Source organism: Clarias gariepinus, chromosome 11 (genome assembly GCF_024256425.1).
Source record: "Clarias gariepinus isolate MV-2021 ecotype Netherlands chromosome 11, CGAR_prim_01v2, whole genome shotgun sequence".
Taxonomy (NCBI): Eukaryota; Metazoa; Chordata; class Actinopteri; order Siluriformes; family Clariidae; genus Clarias; species Clarias gariepinus.
In genome coordinates, this window is record NC_071110.1 from 14,479,207 (window position 1) to 14,491,757 (window position 12,551).

The 12,551-nt window shown below is 35.3% G+C and overlaps 2 protein-coding genes across 2 annotated transcripts; both read right to left on the reverse strand.

Annotated features, from left to right (window-relative positions):
• Positions 1 to 3,533: 3,533 nt before the first annotated feature.
• Positions 3,534 to 5,096, reverse strand: cbln18 (cerebellin 18). The gene is made up of 4 exons (XM_053507556.1): positions 4,991 to 5,096; positions 4,724 to 4,903; positions 4,464 to 4,595; positions 3,534 to 3,964 (listed from the first exon to the last, which is right to left on the reverse strand). Exons 1-4 carry the CDS (start codon positions 5,094 to 5,096, stop codon positions 3,660 to 3,662), a joined length of 723 nt encoding a protein of 240 aa, XP_053363531.1. The 3' UTR covers positions 3,534 to 3,659.
• Positions 5,097 to 10,910: 5,814 nt separating this feature from the next.
• On the reverse strand, positions 10,911 to 12,320 carry cbln20 (cerebellin 20). The gene is made up of 4 exons (XM_053506649.1): positions 12,304 to 12,320; positions 11,978 to 12,082; positions 11,686 to 11,826; positions 10,911 to 11,598 (listed from the first exon to the last, which is right to left on the reverse strand). The coding sequence occupies exons 1-4, from the start codon at positions 12,308 to 12,310 to the stop codon at positions 11,171 to 11,173; spliced, it is 681 nt and encodes a 226-aa protein (XP_053362624.1). The 5' UTR covers positions 12,311 to 12,320; the 3' UTR covers positions 10,911 to 11,170.
• Positions 12,321 to 12,551: the final 231 nt, after the last annotated feature.

Sequence of the window (12,551 nt, forward strand, 5' to 3'; positions counted from 1 at the left end):
GATGGACTAATATTGAGGGGTTTATTTGGACTGCCCAGGTAAACCTATATGGGATAATGTTTTAGCCTTTCACTACAACAACAAAAATTGCATAGATATTTATTTTATATTTGCATTTTGTAATTTGATTTTGCAGACAGCATGGTAGTATAGTGATTAGCACTGTGTCCCTCAATTTCGATTTGATGAGGGTTCGATTCTCGCTTCGGGTCTGTGTATGTGGAGCTGGAATGCTCTCCACGTACTTGGTGAGTTTCCTTCAGGTACTCCTGTTTCCTCCCACAATTTAAAGACTTACAGGTTAGGCTGATGTTCCCAAATTGCCCGAAGTGTGTGTGTGTGTGTGTGTGTGTGTGTGTGTGTGTGTGTGTGCAATGAATTGGCACTTTGTCCAGGGTGTACTTCACTAAAACACTTGCGCACAAAATCTCCTGGGATAGGCTCTAGGCCCCTGCTACCCTGTGCAGCTGACATCACTAAATGGCACCTAATAGAGTGTATCAACAGAAGTGTATTGTTGTTTTTATTGTTATTAACGTGTATTGACAGAGTGTGTAAAAGCAACAGAAAGGAAAGTACGACAGAGCATGGCTTACTTAAAAAATAGAAAGTAGACTACAGTATGAAGACTGATCCTTCAGAGATGAATAGACAATATGTGGTAAAGTTCAAAACCAGTTTGTCTCATATGTGCTAAAACTGTGATGATAATAAAAAGCAGTAACGTCAAGTGCCACTATAAATAAGAAGGATCAGCTGTAATCCTCTGATCCTAGATGAGGAGCCAAATACCCGAAAAGAGCCCGGTGTGACAGAGCAGTCCTTTCACGTTCATTAACAGCCCAGCAGTGTACAAATGAAGATTCACTAAAGAATGACTAAAGATTGTTGTTTGTATTCAATACAAGGAAATATATGCAGTCATCAAAGTCCTAATTGTCCATGTTAAACGTAGTTACTGAAAATTGACAAATATTATTTAAATGCTATGTAAATTTAAAATTGCCTTTTTTTTTTTAAATAAACCTAAAATAACTGCATATATAGAGATCTAAATCCTCACACAAACATGAAATTTGGTCCTCGGCTTAAAGAAAATTTAATTGCCCAGACCTTTCTATATTATTAATTCAGTATATATGGTAGAATAAAATGCACTACATTCTCCTATACAGATGAGGCAGTGCAGGCTAATATGATAAACAGTGTCTGTTATATAATTTCTATCTGAGCAACTTCTTTTAATCTAGTCTAAAAGCTGACTCAATAATGAACCACATCATACAGTATGGACTGCACTAGGCTTTGCATATTTCGATATCTTACAGGTTAGAATATCAGGGACATGTTCTTAACCACACAGATAATAACATATCATTCGAAATAAAAAATAATTGTGGCTAATTATAAGAAGACATCATTTTAGATCTGACGTTATGAGGTAGATTTCAGGACTTTAATTATGGAATAGAAGAAATACTTCCTATTCCACAGAGGGGGGCGACACTAATAATGAGCGGGAAGACCAGCATGCAGTGACTCAGTCTGTGAGGTGTGTGATGTAACGGATAGCACACAAGTAGGTGTAAAGTTAACTGTTATTGTAAACATTTGTGCAGCATTCTCTCTGTGTGTATTTCCGTGTGCCTCTGCAGTCCAACCTAATGGAATATTTTTACGTTTTGAATGTCATTTCGCGTTTTTTTATTTTTATTTTTTGCAATAATGTAGCTGTTTACATTGTTAAAAAGTTAATATGTTGTGTTTGTTCATCAGAGATGCCGTCAAATGTCGAGATAAAAGCGTGGCTGCGTGACCTCGACCACGTGACCAAGCGCGCGCGGGAGATGAGCGGCTCAGACGGGACCATCATCCGCCAACAGGACACGTTTTTCCACACGCCGAAGCAGGGTCGTCTTAAACTAAGGGATTTTTTAGTGAGTTTGTTCACCTGAAGTTTATATAAATACCTGAGAAAGAATAAAACATATTAAGCCTTTATATACCTGTTAATTGCCTTACAGAATGGAAATGGACAGCTGATATTCTATGAGAGACCAGACATGAGTGGTCCCAAACTGTCCAACTACTCCATCAGTCCCACAAATGATCCACAAAGCCTGACTGTAAGCACTGCAGCATCATCAGTGTCATTATTGTACTCCAGAACAGTACAATCATTTCAGTGGACAAAAGCCTTAATGATCTGTCAATCAGTTATGCATGAATATACACAAGAATGTAAAGAAGAGTTTGCATGGTTTCCCTGTGATTGGTGGGTTTCCTTCAGGTACCCCAGTTTTCTCACACAGTCCAATGACATGCAGATTAGGCTAATTGCCATCACAAATTGCCTGTGTGTGTGTGTGTGTGTGTGTGTGTGTGTGTTCTCTGAAATTGATTGGCACCCTGTCTAAGGTGTAGTCTGCTTTGTGCCCAAAGTCATCTAGGCTCTATGACCCCCCATGTGCAAGAGAAATCTGGAAATACATAAAAGGCTAAAATAATTCTGAACCATCTAAACATAAATGTTGACCATGTTTAATTAAATTGTTCAAATACAGTTAGATTCGGACATCTAATCTAAAGCAGGAATCTAATCTAAAGCAGATGAGAAGACCAGTTAGGTGTCCATTAGTAGAGTACCTCTGGTAGTGTGTACTGCTATAATCCTGGGAGTACAGTTTAAATTAGATTCTTCACAGGGAACCACACACACATTTATGAGAACATTCACACAATTTACAGTTGTCAGTCCACTTATTTACATATTTTGGGAGGTCAGAGGTTACCAGAAAACCTGGTTGAAATTAGAACTACTGTACTTTGGTTTGAATTGTGCTGAATCTTAAGTTGGTTAACCAGAAAGGTCTGACATTTTGTGTTGTATTTACCCTTTTTGTGCAGAAAGTTCTATCAGACGCTTTAGGAGAGATGGGCCAGGTAAAAAAGGTGAGACACCTGTATATGGTGGGACAGACCCGAGTGCATGTGGACACTGTGGAGGGCCTGGGAGACTTCATGGAGCTTGAGGTATAGTGGATGCCAGATGCATGAAGGGGGATGGGAAAATGGTAGGCTGCTAACTGCAGTGTTGGTGTGTGTGTTGATACAGGTAGTTATGAGAGAAAATCAGAGTACCGAAGAAGGAGTTGCCATTGCTCACCAGCTAATGCAGGATTTGGGTGTGAAGAAGGAGGACCTTATTGACGGTGCATACATGGACCTTTTACTTGAAAAAGGCCATCAGAATGGAAAGTGATACCTATGTTTTAAATGTCTGTTTAGTTTTGTCAATAAAAGTCAATATTTTTGTATTGCTGTTTATTTTATTATTTTTTAAAGGCTGATGTTACAAATATTACAGACCACTAAAATCAGAAATTATTATAAAGTTTATTTAAATGTTTTATTACATTTTCCACATTACTAAATGATTACAAGGCTTAAAAATCAACATCTTAAAAAGGAATTGATGAGTTACTACACCATGTTTTTTTAAAGTCTTACATTTAACATAATCGCACATCTGTATTGGTTTACTGAGTCTTGGTCACCTGTAGGTTACACTGAGTGCTCTCTACATATACAGAATCAACATAATATTCTAAAAGTGTGATCATTACTGGTTACAACATTGTATCCTATTACATTGTCTGTTAGATGTCAGAGACAGGATAGACCAGATATCCACTGAAGGAGTTGTAGCTCTGCGTATCTCCACACACAAACCTTCCAAGCACTAGCTCAATGTAAACTTGGTTCCCCTTTTTCAGAGGAAGGAGCACTACTTGTGTGGCGCTGTCCTCTGCGTCCTCACGGTTGTCTTCCCAGGAGGAGGCTATCACCTGGCCATCTTTCATCAGCTGTACCTTGTGGTAGAGGCGCTCTCCATCTGCTCCCAAATTTGAGTAAACCGTGTAGGAGAAGGAGTAAAGGCCTGCACGTGGGGCCGTGAACGTTCCTGGGCACATGTAAATATCACATTGTAAATAGCTCCAGCTTTGGTAGTCATTTTTTAGGGTTGAAACGTGTTAAATGAAAGTAAAACATTACCTGGCCAAGAAAAATGTCACACTGATTTTATTAAATCGCCTTTAAGTTTAATTACATCGTTGTGGTGGACAGTTTATATGTCAAAATGATTCCTTAGGTTCCCCAAACCACTCTTTCATAATTCAACTCCTGGAACTTATTTTGGCACACAACTGCTCTCTCCCCAATACTTCGTTCCATACCAACCTATAATACTTTTACCCATGCTGCAACTGACAGCATAAATAATGGTTGCAGAACACCTGGGTTGCAGAATGATCCATATAGTTAAACGTCCCAGTAGTGTTACTGTACAGTATCACACCCACTCCGGGAAAGCCTCTCATCCAATCAGATTGCTTGATCAGAACAAACTGTTGAATAATTGTGTAGTGTGTGTGTTTTGTATACATATAAAGGATGCTCACCCATTGAAGGATTATACCCATAGCCTAGGTTAAGTGAAACATTGTTGTAAGAGATGGACACATTCCTGTTGAAAGGTCCAAAACATCCAGTCATAGGTGTTATTGTAGCTGCAAACGATATATTACGTCCACCTTGTGTAAAAAGAGATGATGAGAAATAAAAGCACGTATTTTTAGCAAAACAAATTTACAATTTACTTCAAGTCAAATGATGGCCAACAAGTATTATAGGTGAACTGTTGAGAAACAGGGATTGTTACCGGTAACTTCCTCGATCTGGTTATTGAGATCCTGCAAGTCCTTCCACAGGCCCACCATTTGCGTGAAGGTCGACTCCTCCAGTTGGAACAGAGGTGCAGTCACACAGCAGCAGCCTCCTGGCTTCTTGAATGTACACGCACAGTCCCATCCTCCACAGGGCAGAGTCCCAGTAAAGTTAGCTGTGTGCAAGAGAGCAACATCAAAACCTTTAATTTTCTTTATGCATTTGGGGGAAAAACATTATCAGTCTATTGAAAGAAACTTACCTGCTGCTTGTCGTATAATATCCAAAGGAGTGCTTGTTTGTGCCTTTAAGCATGGACACAGTGCCCCCAGCAGGCCCAGAACTGCCACTGCAACTATCTTTATCATCTTTGCTACTGTAATTCAAAGAATAACAAAATTCTGGGTATATATATATATATATATATATATATATATATATAGAGGCCTATATGGTACTTCAACTGAAAACATGACCACTTTCCTGTAATGAAGGGCTACATTTGAAACATTCAATAAATGTATTGTTTTTATGGGAAAATGCATAAAAGTGCATGGATAAGCAAGAAGGTTTTCAAAAGTAGTATTTACAAAAATTTTGAAACTCATCCAACCATTGCCAACTGAAGTTTTAGACAACTGGCAAACTTAAAACAACATTTTTTTTAAACATAAAATTATGTTTAAATTATAATAGATGTCAAAGGGCAATTGTTACATTTTTGAAATCTATGTTGTATGTTTTGGCTTGATCATGTATGGCTCAATCAGTAATACACAATATACTCTTGTAAGTATGTACCATTATACTGTATAATCTAAACAATTGTCCCACAACCTTATGGAAAAGTGAGTTTCAAGTCTAGTTGGTTTTTTGTTGTTGTTCTTTTTGGTCTACTACAGGAAAGTCCATTAAAGTGTCCATTATCAATCATCTACTATAGAAGCTATAATTGAAAAATATTTTAGTAAACATTAAGTACTACTACTTTTTTAGTTCAGTTAATTACTATTATTACATATAAACTTACTTTTTTATAAAGAACGCATACTTCTTATTAACGCATACATAAAATATGTCTTGCTAGATTTATATACCTTATAAACTGACAAATCAGTATATACTGTATATAATGGATATGCGAATATTTAACTGGTTGCTAGTTCATTATCAGATATTTGTTTATTTCATATGTTGAAGAAGAAATGTTAATAAGTTAATAGTTAATAAGTTAATAATCTTTTAACTTAGTGTAAAAGAGAAGACATAATCTGTTTAGAAAAACTGACTCAACATAATTGTATGCATTATAATTATGTAAGACTAGCATTGGATTCTTATATACAGCTTAAAGGTAAAGTTTAGAGATAACTGTGATGTTTTATTTTTAAAGAGTTATTCATATACTTACTGTGATCCTGAGAGATGCTGATGAGCAAAGTCAACTATGCGAAGCCAATCTTTGAGTCTGAGCGTGTGTGTGTGTGTGTGTGTGTGTGTGTGTCTTTTGTGCCAAATCGTATTCATTTGTTAGAATTAGTGACACATGATCCAGCCATTGTATCACTAATGGGAATATGGGGTTGTGTTAAATGCTTCCTTTCTATTACTGTATCCTGTATCAATCCAATGCAGCCCACATGGGAGCTTATAATGTGTGGGTCTGTTTCATATGGTTTATAAGGACACCAGGATCATGTTTTAGCACTTTGTGTGTTCTTACACCAGGCATTAGGGTTAATGGCCCTTTAAGTCATGTTATATCATTTGCTGCATTTATTCACCCTATCTCATGATCAGTAATCCCAGTGCTTAGGCAGGTACATAAGTTTTAGCCTGATTCTCATAGAAGGGTGTGGACTGTGCCTAGTGATCTTATCACCTGTGAAAGCAAAAACACACTCAACTTTAAAAAGTGCTCCAGTTTCATATGCAGTAGGAAGTAAGAATAATTAAACATGTTTGTGGAATGTAATTTTGTTGTTAATACCAGGAGCAGGTTAAAATGTATCATAAAAATAACATTTTGTTATTATTTTCAGGTTTTGAAGAATACTATATTGTCTGCAGGTTTTATATATATATATATATATATATATTTATATATATATATATATATATATATATATATATATATATATATATATATATATATATATTATGGCAAGCCGTTTAGGAAAATATTCATGAGAGAATTGAATGAAAACTCCATATATATTGATTGAAAAGTCTGAATATATTGAATGGATTCTGAATATATTGAATGGATTCTGAATATATTGAATGAAACTCGATATATATTGAATGGATTCTGAATATATTGAATGAAACTCGATATATATTGAATGGATTCTGAATATATTGAATAAAACTCGATATATATATTGAATGAAACGCGATATATATTGAATGGATTCTGAATATATTGAATGGATTCTGAATATATTGAATGGAACTCGATATATATTGAATGGATTCTGAATATATTGAATGAAACTTGATATATATTGAATGGATTCTGAATATATTGAATGGATTCTGAATATATTGAATAAAACTTGATATATATTGAATGGATTCTGAATATATTGAATGGATTCTGAATATATTGAATGGATTCTGAATATATTGAATGAAACTTGATATATATTGAATGGATTCTGAATATATTGAATGGAACTCGATATATATTGAATGGATTCTGAATATATTGAATGGAACTCGATATATATTGAATGAAACGCGATATATATTGAATGGATTCTGAATATATTGAATGGATTCTGAATATATTGAATGAAACTCGATATATATTGAATGGATTCTGAATATATTGAATGAAACTTGATATATATTGAATGGATTCTGAATATATTGAATGAAACATGACGTCATCGAAACACAGCGCCACCTTTAGGAAGGAGTTCGCGAGAAACTTGGTTCCTGCGATTCTGAGAAATGAAGAGATGGTCAACACGTTAGTGAGTGGGTGTACGGCCCAAAGTGGTGCCGTAAGCCTCACTCAATATCAGATTTCCACATTCGAATACGTTTAAACCCGCCACGAGTTGTTATTACTTTTTCCTCCCTAATGTGTCACAGCTGCGTTTGGTTTTCCCAGTTAATTTGCGTTGTATTTAAGCCCAGAGTTTCGTCGTGAAGTGGGCTATTGCGGTCAGTTTCTTTGTGGCTTGCTCTAATTAATTTTGCCCTCTGTGAATGTTCTTTGCTACGAGCTCGCCTTATGCCTAATTCTGTTGTTTGCACATCAACTGGACTCTTAACTGCTTCGGCTTGATTGCCTTTGTTTTGGGCTTGAATACGAATCAGTGAGTGTAACCGTCTTCACTTTCGCTACCAAACATCACTTTATACAACACTAGTGTAAGTACTCGGACGTGGAAAAGAGGAGGAAATGGACTTTGGGCCGTACACGCACTCACTAACGTGTTGACCATCTCTTCACTTCTCAGAATCGCAGCAACCAAGTTTCTCGCGGACTCACTCATCCTTCCTAAAGGTGGCGCTGTGTTTCGATGACGTCATGTTTCATTCAATATATTCAGAATCCATTCAATATATATCGAGTTCCATTCAATATATTCAGAATCCATTCAATATATATAGAGTTCCATTCAATATATTCAGAATCCATTCAATATATATCGAGTTTCATTCAATATATATCGAGTTCCATTCAATATATTCAGAATCCATTCAATATATATCGCGTTCCATTCAATATATATCGAGTTCCATTCAATATATTCAGAATCCATTCAATATATATCGCGTTCCATTCAATATATATCGAGTTCCATTCAATATATTCAGAATCCATTCAATATATATCAAGTTTCATTCAATATATTCAGAATCCATTCAATATATATCGAGTTTCATTCAATATATATCGAGTTCCATTCAATATATTCAGAATCCATTCAATATATATCGCGTTTCATTCAATATATATCAAGTTTCATTCAATATATTCAGAATCCATTCAATATATTCAGAATCCATTCAATATATATCAAGTTTCATTCAATATATTCAGAATCCATTCAATATATATCGAGTTCCATTCAATATATATCGAGTTTCATTCAATATATTCAGAATCCATTCAATATATTCAGACTTTCATTCAATATATATCGAGTTTCATTCAATATATTCAGAATCCATTCAATATATTCAGACTTTCATTCAATATATATCGAGTTTCATTCAATATATTCAGAATCCATTCAATATATATCGAGTTTCATTCAATATATTCAGACTTTTCATTTAATATATATAGAGTTTTCATTCAATTCTCTCATGAATATTTTCCTAAACGGCTTGCCATAAATGTATATATATATATATATATATATATATACTACCGTTCAAAAGTTTTAGAATACTTGCAAATTTCTTTGTTTTTGTTTAGTGATTTATTTTCTACATTCTATTCTACATTCCCAGACTCTAATACTGGGGATTTCAAAACTATAAAATAACACACATGGAATTAGATAATTATGGAACAACAAGAAAATCAACAGTTATTTGTTATTTTAAGACACAGAGGTCAGCCTTTCTGTAATAGTTCTTGCAAGAACAGTATTGTCAAATGCATTTGCAAAATCTGTCAAGCACCATAATGAACCTGGCTCTCATGAAGGCAAACCCAGGAGGGCGAGACCAAAACCTACCTCTGCCGCAGACGAGAAGTTCATTTAAAGTTGTCTGAAAAATGACTAACAGCACCTCAGATTAGAGGCATTATGAAGTCTTTACAGTGCATAAGTAGCAGAAACATCTCAATATCAACTGTTCAAAGGAGATTAATGCATTTTTTGGACGCCTTCAGCATTTCTTTAAAAATCAGGAACCATCATAGAGTTAGAAAGTATATATATATATATATATATATATATATATATATATATATATATATATATGTATATATACTGTACTACCGTTCAAAAAAAGTTTTAGAACACTTTCTAAAACTTTTTTTGAACGGTAGTACAGTATATATATACAGTATATATATATATATATATATATATATATATATATATATATATATAAGTCGCTCTGGAAAAGAGCATCTGCCAAATGCGTAAATATAAATACTAAGTGATATATTTAGTATATCATTTATATTTAGTATATTTAGTGATATATTTAGTATATCACATGGGTTTTTTTTTTTATTAATTTATTTAGTCCTAGTCTTCAGTGGTATATAACAATTATTGTAAGGAGTGTTTGGGTAATATTGCTTAACATTGCTACTGTATACTGTCATGACATGAATATTTACATAAGTTTATAAATGATTTTATGTAAGGTGGACCAAAAGTCTGGATGCACAGGCAGTTTTTCTCATATGAAATTTTAATCTTTTGATTTCAGACCCATTTTGGCTTTGAAACTAATTACAAAAGATTAAATAAAACCAGATCTAACAACACTCATCTTTTTTGAGGCTTAAATAAATTGACCCAGAACAGTTGTTGCATTGTATTACATACACATATGCATGGAACCATGTCAGTTTTATAAATTAAAAGATTGTCTGCAGTGTTCTTGTATCCCACACAAATGATGCAAAGTTATTTTGGGTTTTGGGGGGTCAAAACATGCTCAAAAACTCATGAAAATTGGCAGACAGGTTGGAATCTGCTGCTATTAGGATGCCTGACACGAGTACACATTTAAAGCTTATTAGGCTGAACAAATTTCACATTGCATGTCATGGCCTCAACTCAACAGGAAGCCAGTTATTTTGTGTCGTTTGTCAAAATGCACCCAAAGGAATTTTATATATTGAGTAACATCACATTGAATGACCACATAGTGTGATGCTTTTTTTTCAGCATCTGAGGCTTTTTGGAGGTCTAAACATAAAATTCCCCCTTTTCTAAAATTATGTCATAATGGTATTGGGATATCCCCTTTAAATGCATGTGCCCACTGTGTCAACTGTATTTCTGCTGTGCCCGGGTGGCGATGGTGCAGGGTGCTTTGGCCCCCTCATCATTACTTGCAACTATATTTATTATTATTATTACACATCAGCAGAAAGAATAAAGACAAAAAATAAGTGTTCTTCATGTCTCTTTATTTTAAATTCACTTGAATAAAAGCACTTAGTTCTTTGTTTTACAAAGTACATACATTTACTTAAGTTTTAAAGCTTAGACAAAATAAAAGAAGAAGAAACTTTTGAATGCTCATTTTACGCAGTATGAAATAAACCTGTAGCAGCCATGATGAATCTGGAGCTTATTTATGAATTGGGAATCCAACAGATTTTCAGATCAGGAATTTGATATGAGAGCCGATGGATACATGGCCCTAATTTTGAAAGATCTAAACAAAACATGGCATTAGTGTTCTTTTATTGTTATACTTCTTCTTATTATTATTATTATTATTATTATTCTGTAGCATAAAGCAAAAAGCCACTGAAGGTGTTGTAATGACTGTTGCCATCACACAAGAAGCAGCCAGCAGGGAGAGTTACATCCACTGTGTCCCCTGCTTGCATCTTTATTGCCAGGACAATGGTGGCACTGTCTTCCTGGTCCTGCATGTTGTACTCGCTGAGTGCTGCAATCACTAGACCATTTTTACGCAGACGAACACTGGCAGCCAATAGGGCACCAGGGGCACCTGCGTCACTGTATGCTGTAAGGGCCAGCACATAGACCCCTGAGCGTGGGACTGTAAAGACGCCTGTGCTAATATTGTAGGCATTGTCTAAGTTAATGAAAATAACCTGGTATTTCACAACCATATCATCTCGGCTGGACATTTGGCATCGAGATGTGTCAGTCAGTGCCACTGAAAAGGCACTCCGGCTGGCTAGGGGCAGAGAGAGAGAGAGAGAATCAAAGAATGTCTCAACCAACAGCACTAAAAGTCAACTGACAAGAGCATAGGCTTACTCACAGCGTACAAAGTTCAGAGAAGCCTGAGCCCTCTCCAGACCCTTGCGCATCTCGATCATGCTCATGTTGAAGTACCTCTCCATTCTCATCATCTGCTTTTGCATCAGGCAGCAGTTACAGGAGTCAGAGTCAGTGAGACAAACTGCAAACAGAAACCAATGAATCAGCCTGTAATTTACCTTTTAATTCATCCAGGCTGAAGTTCCCTGAAATTGAGTTGAATTATATATATTTACTTTCTTATTTGTTATGTTATTTTATTTATTTTATTTTATTTTAAAGTTAATTTTTACCGTTGTCAACGACGGGTTCAGGCTGACTCGGTTCTCCAGGTCCATTCCAAGAGAATAAATCATTGGTTCCAAATGAACATCCAAACAGGCACAAGAACACAAGTCCTGGAAAATAGGTATACAAAAAAAATATAGCAAACAAAGTGTTTTTAGAGATATCTACAACAATAAAAACTTCCAGTCAGAAGATGATTTCTCAACTGCCTATAAGCTGATATGAAAGTTAATGACAGACCTTGGTATAATATGAGTAGACCATTTAGAGAGATAATCCCTTTAGAGCTTTATTTGGATCTTGTGTTATAACAAAGTTTTCCATGTCTTACCTCTCATTCTGCTGTTTGTCGGCGACGATGTTTGTCTACAGTTTGTGGAGTTTTAGCTATAAAGGGTTGTTTCGCTCCGCCTCTTGATTTCTCTAGGTAAAAGCACATGTGTTTGTCTTTGTCCCAGTGATAAGAAATATGTAGGACACTATCTGACATCTGAAGCACCTTGTATTATTTTGTACTACTCCCATAGACCATTAACTGGTGCACAATTACAGTCCAGATCATCATCTACTGGGAGCAGA

Coding starts and splice junctions, on each gene's coding strand:
- cbln18 (XM_053507556.1), bottom strand. CDS start 5,096: ATGATAAAGATAGTTGCAGTGGCAGTTCTGGGCCTGCTGGGGGCACTG. Junction 4,596..4,723: donor CCAGATCGAGGAAGTTACCG/GTAACAATCCCT, acceptor TTTTTACACAAG/GTGGACGTAATATATCGTTT. Junction 3,965..4,463: donor TGGGTATAATCCTTCAATGG/GTGAGCATCCTT, acceptor ACATGTGCCCAG/GAACGTTCACGGCCCCACGT.
- cbln20 (XM_053506649.1), bottom strand. Junction 11,827..11,977: donor TGAACCCGTCGTTGACAACG/GTAAAAATTAAC, acceptor TTCTGTTTGCAG/TTTGTCTCACTGACTCTGAC. Junction 11,599..11,685: donor TTCTCTGAACTTTGTACGCT/GTGAGTAAGCCT, acceptor CTCTGCCCCTAG/CCAGCCGGAGTGCCTTTTCA.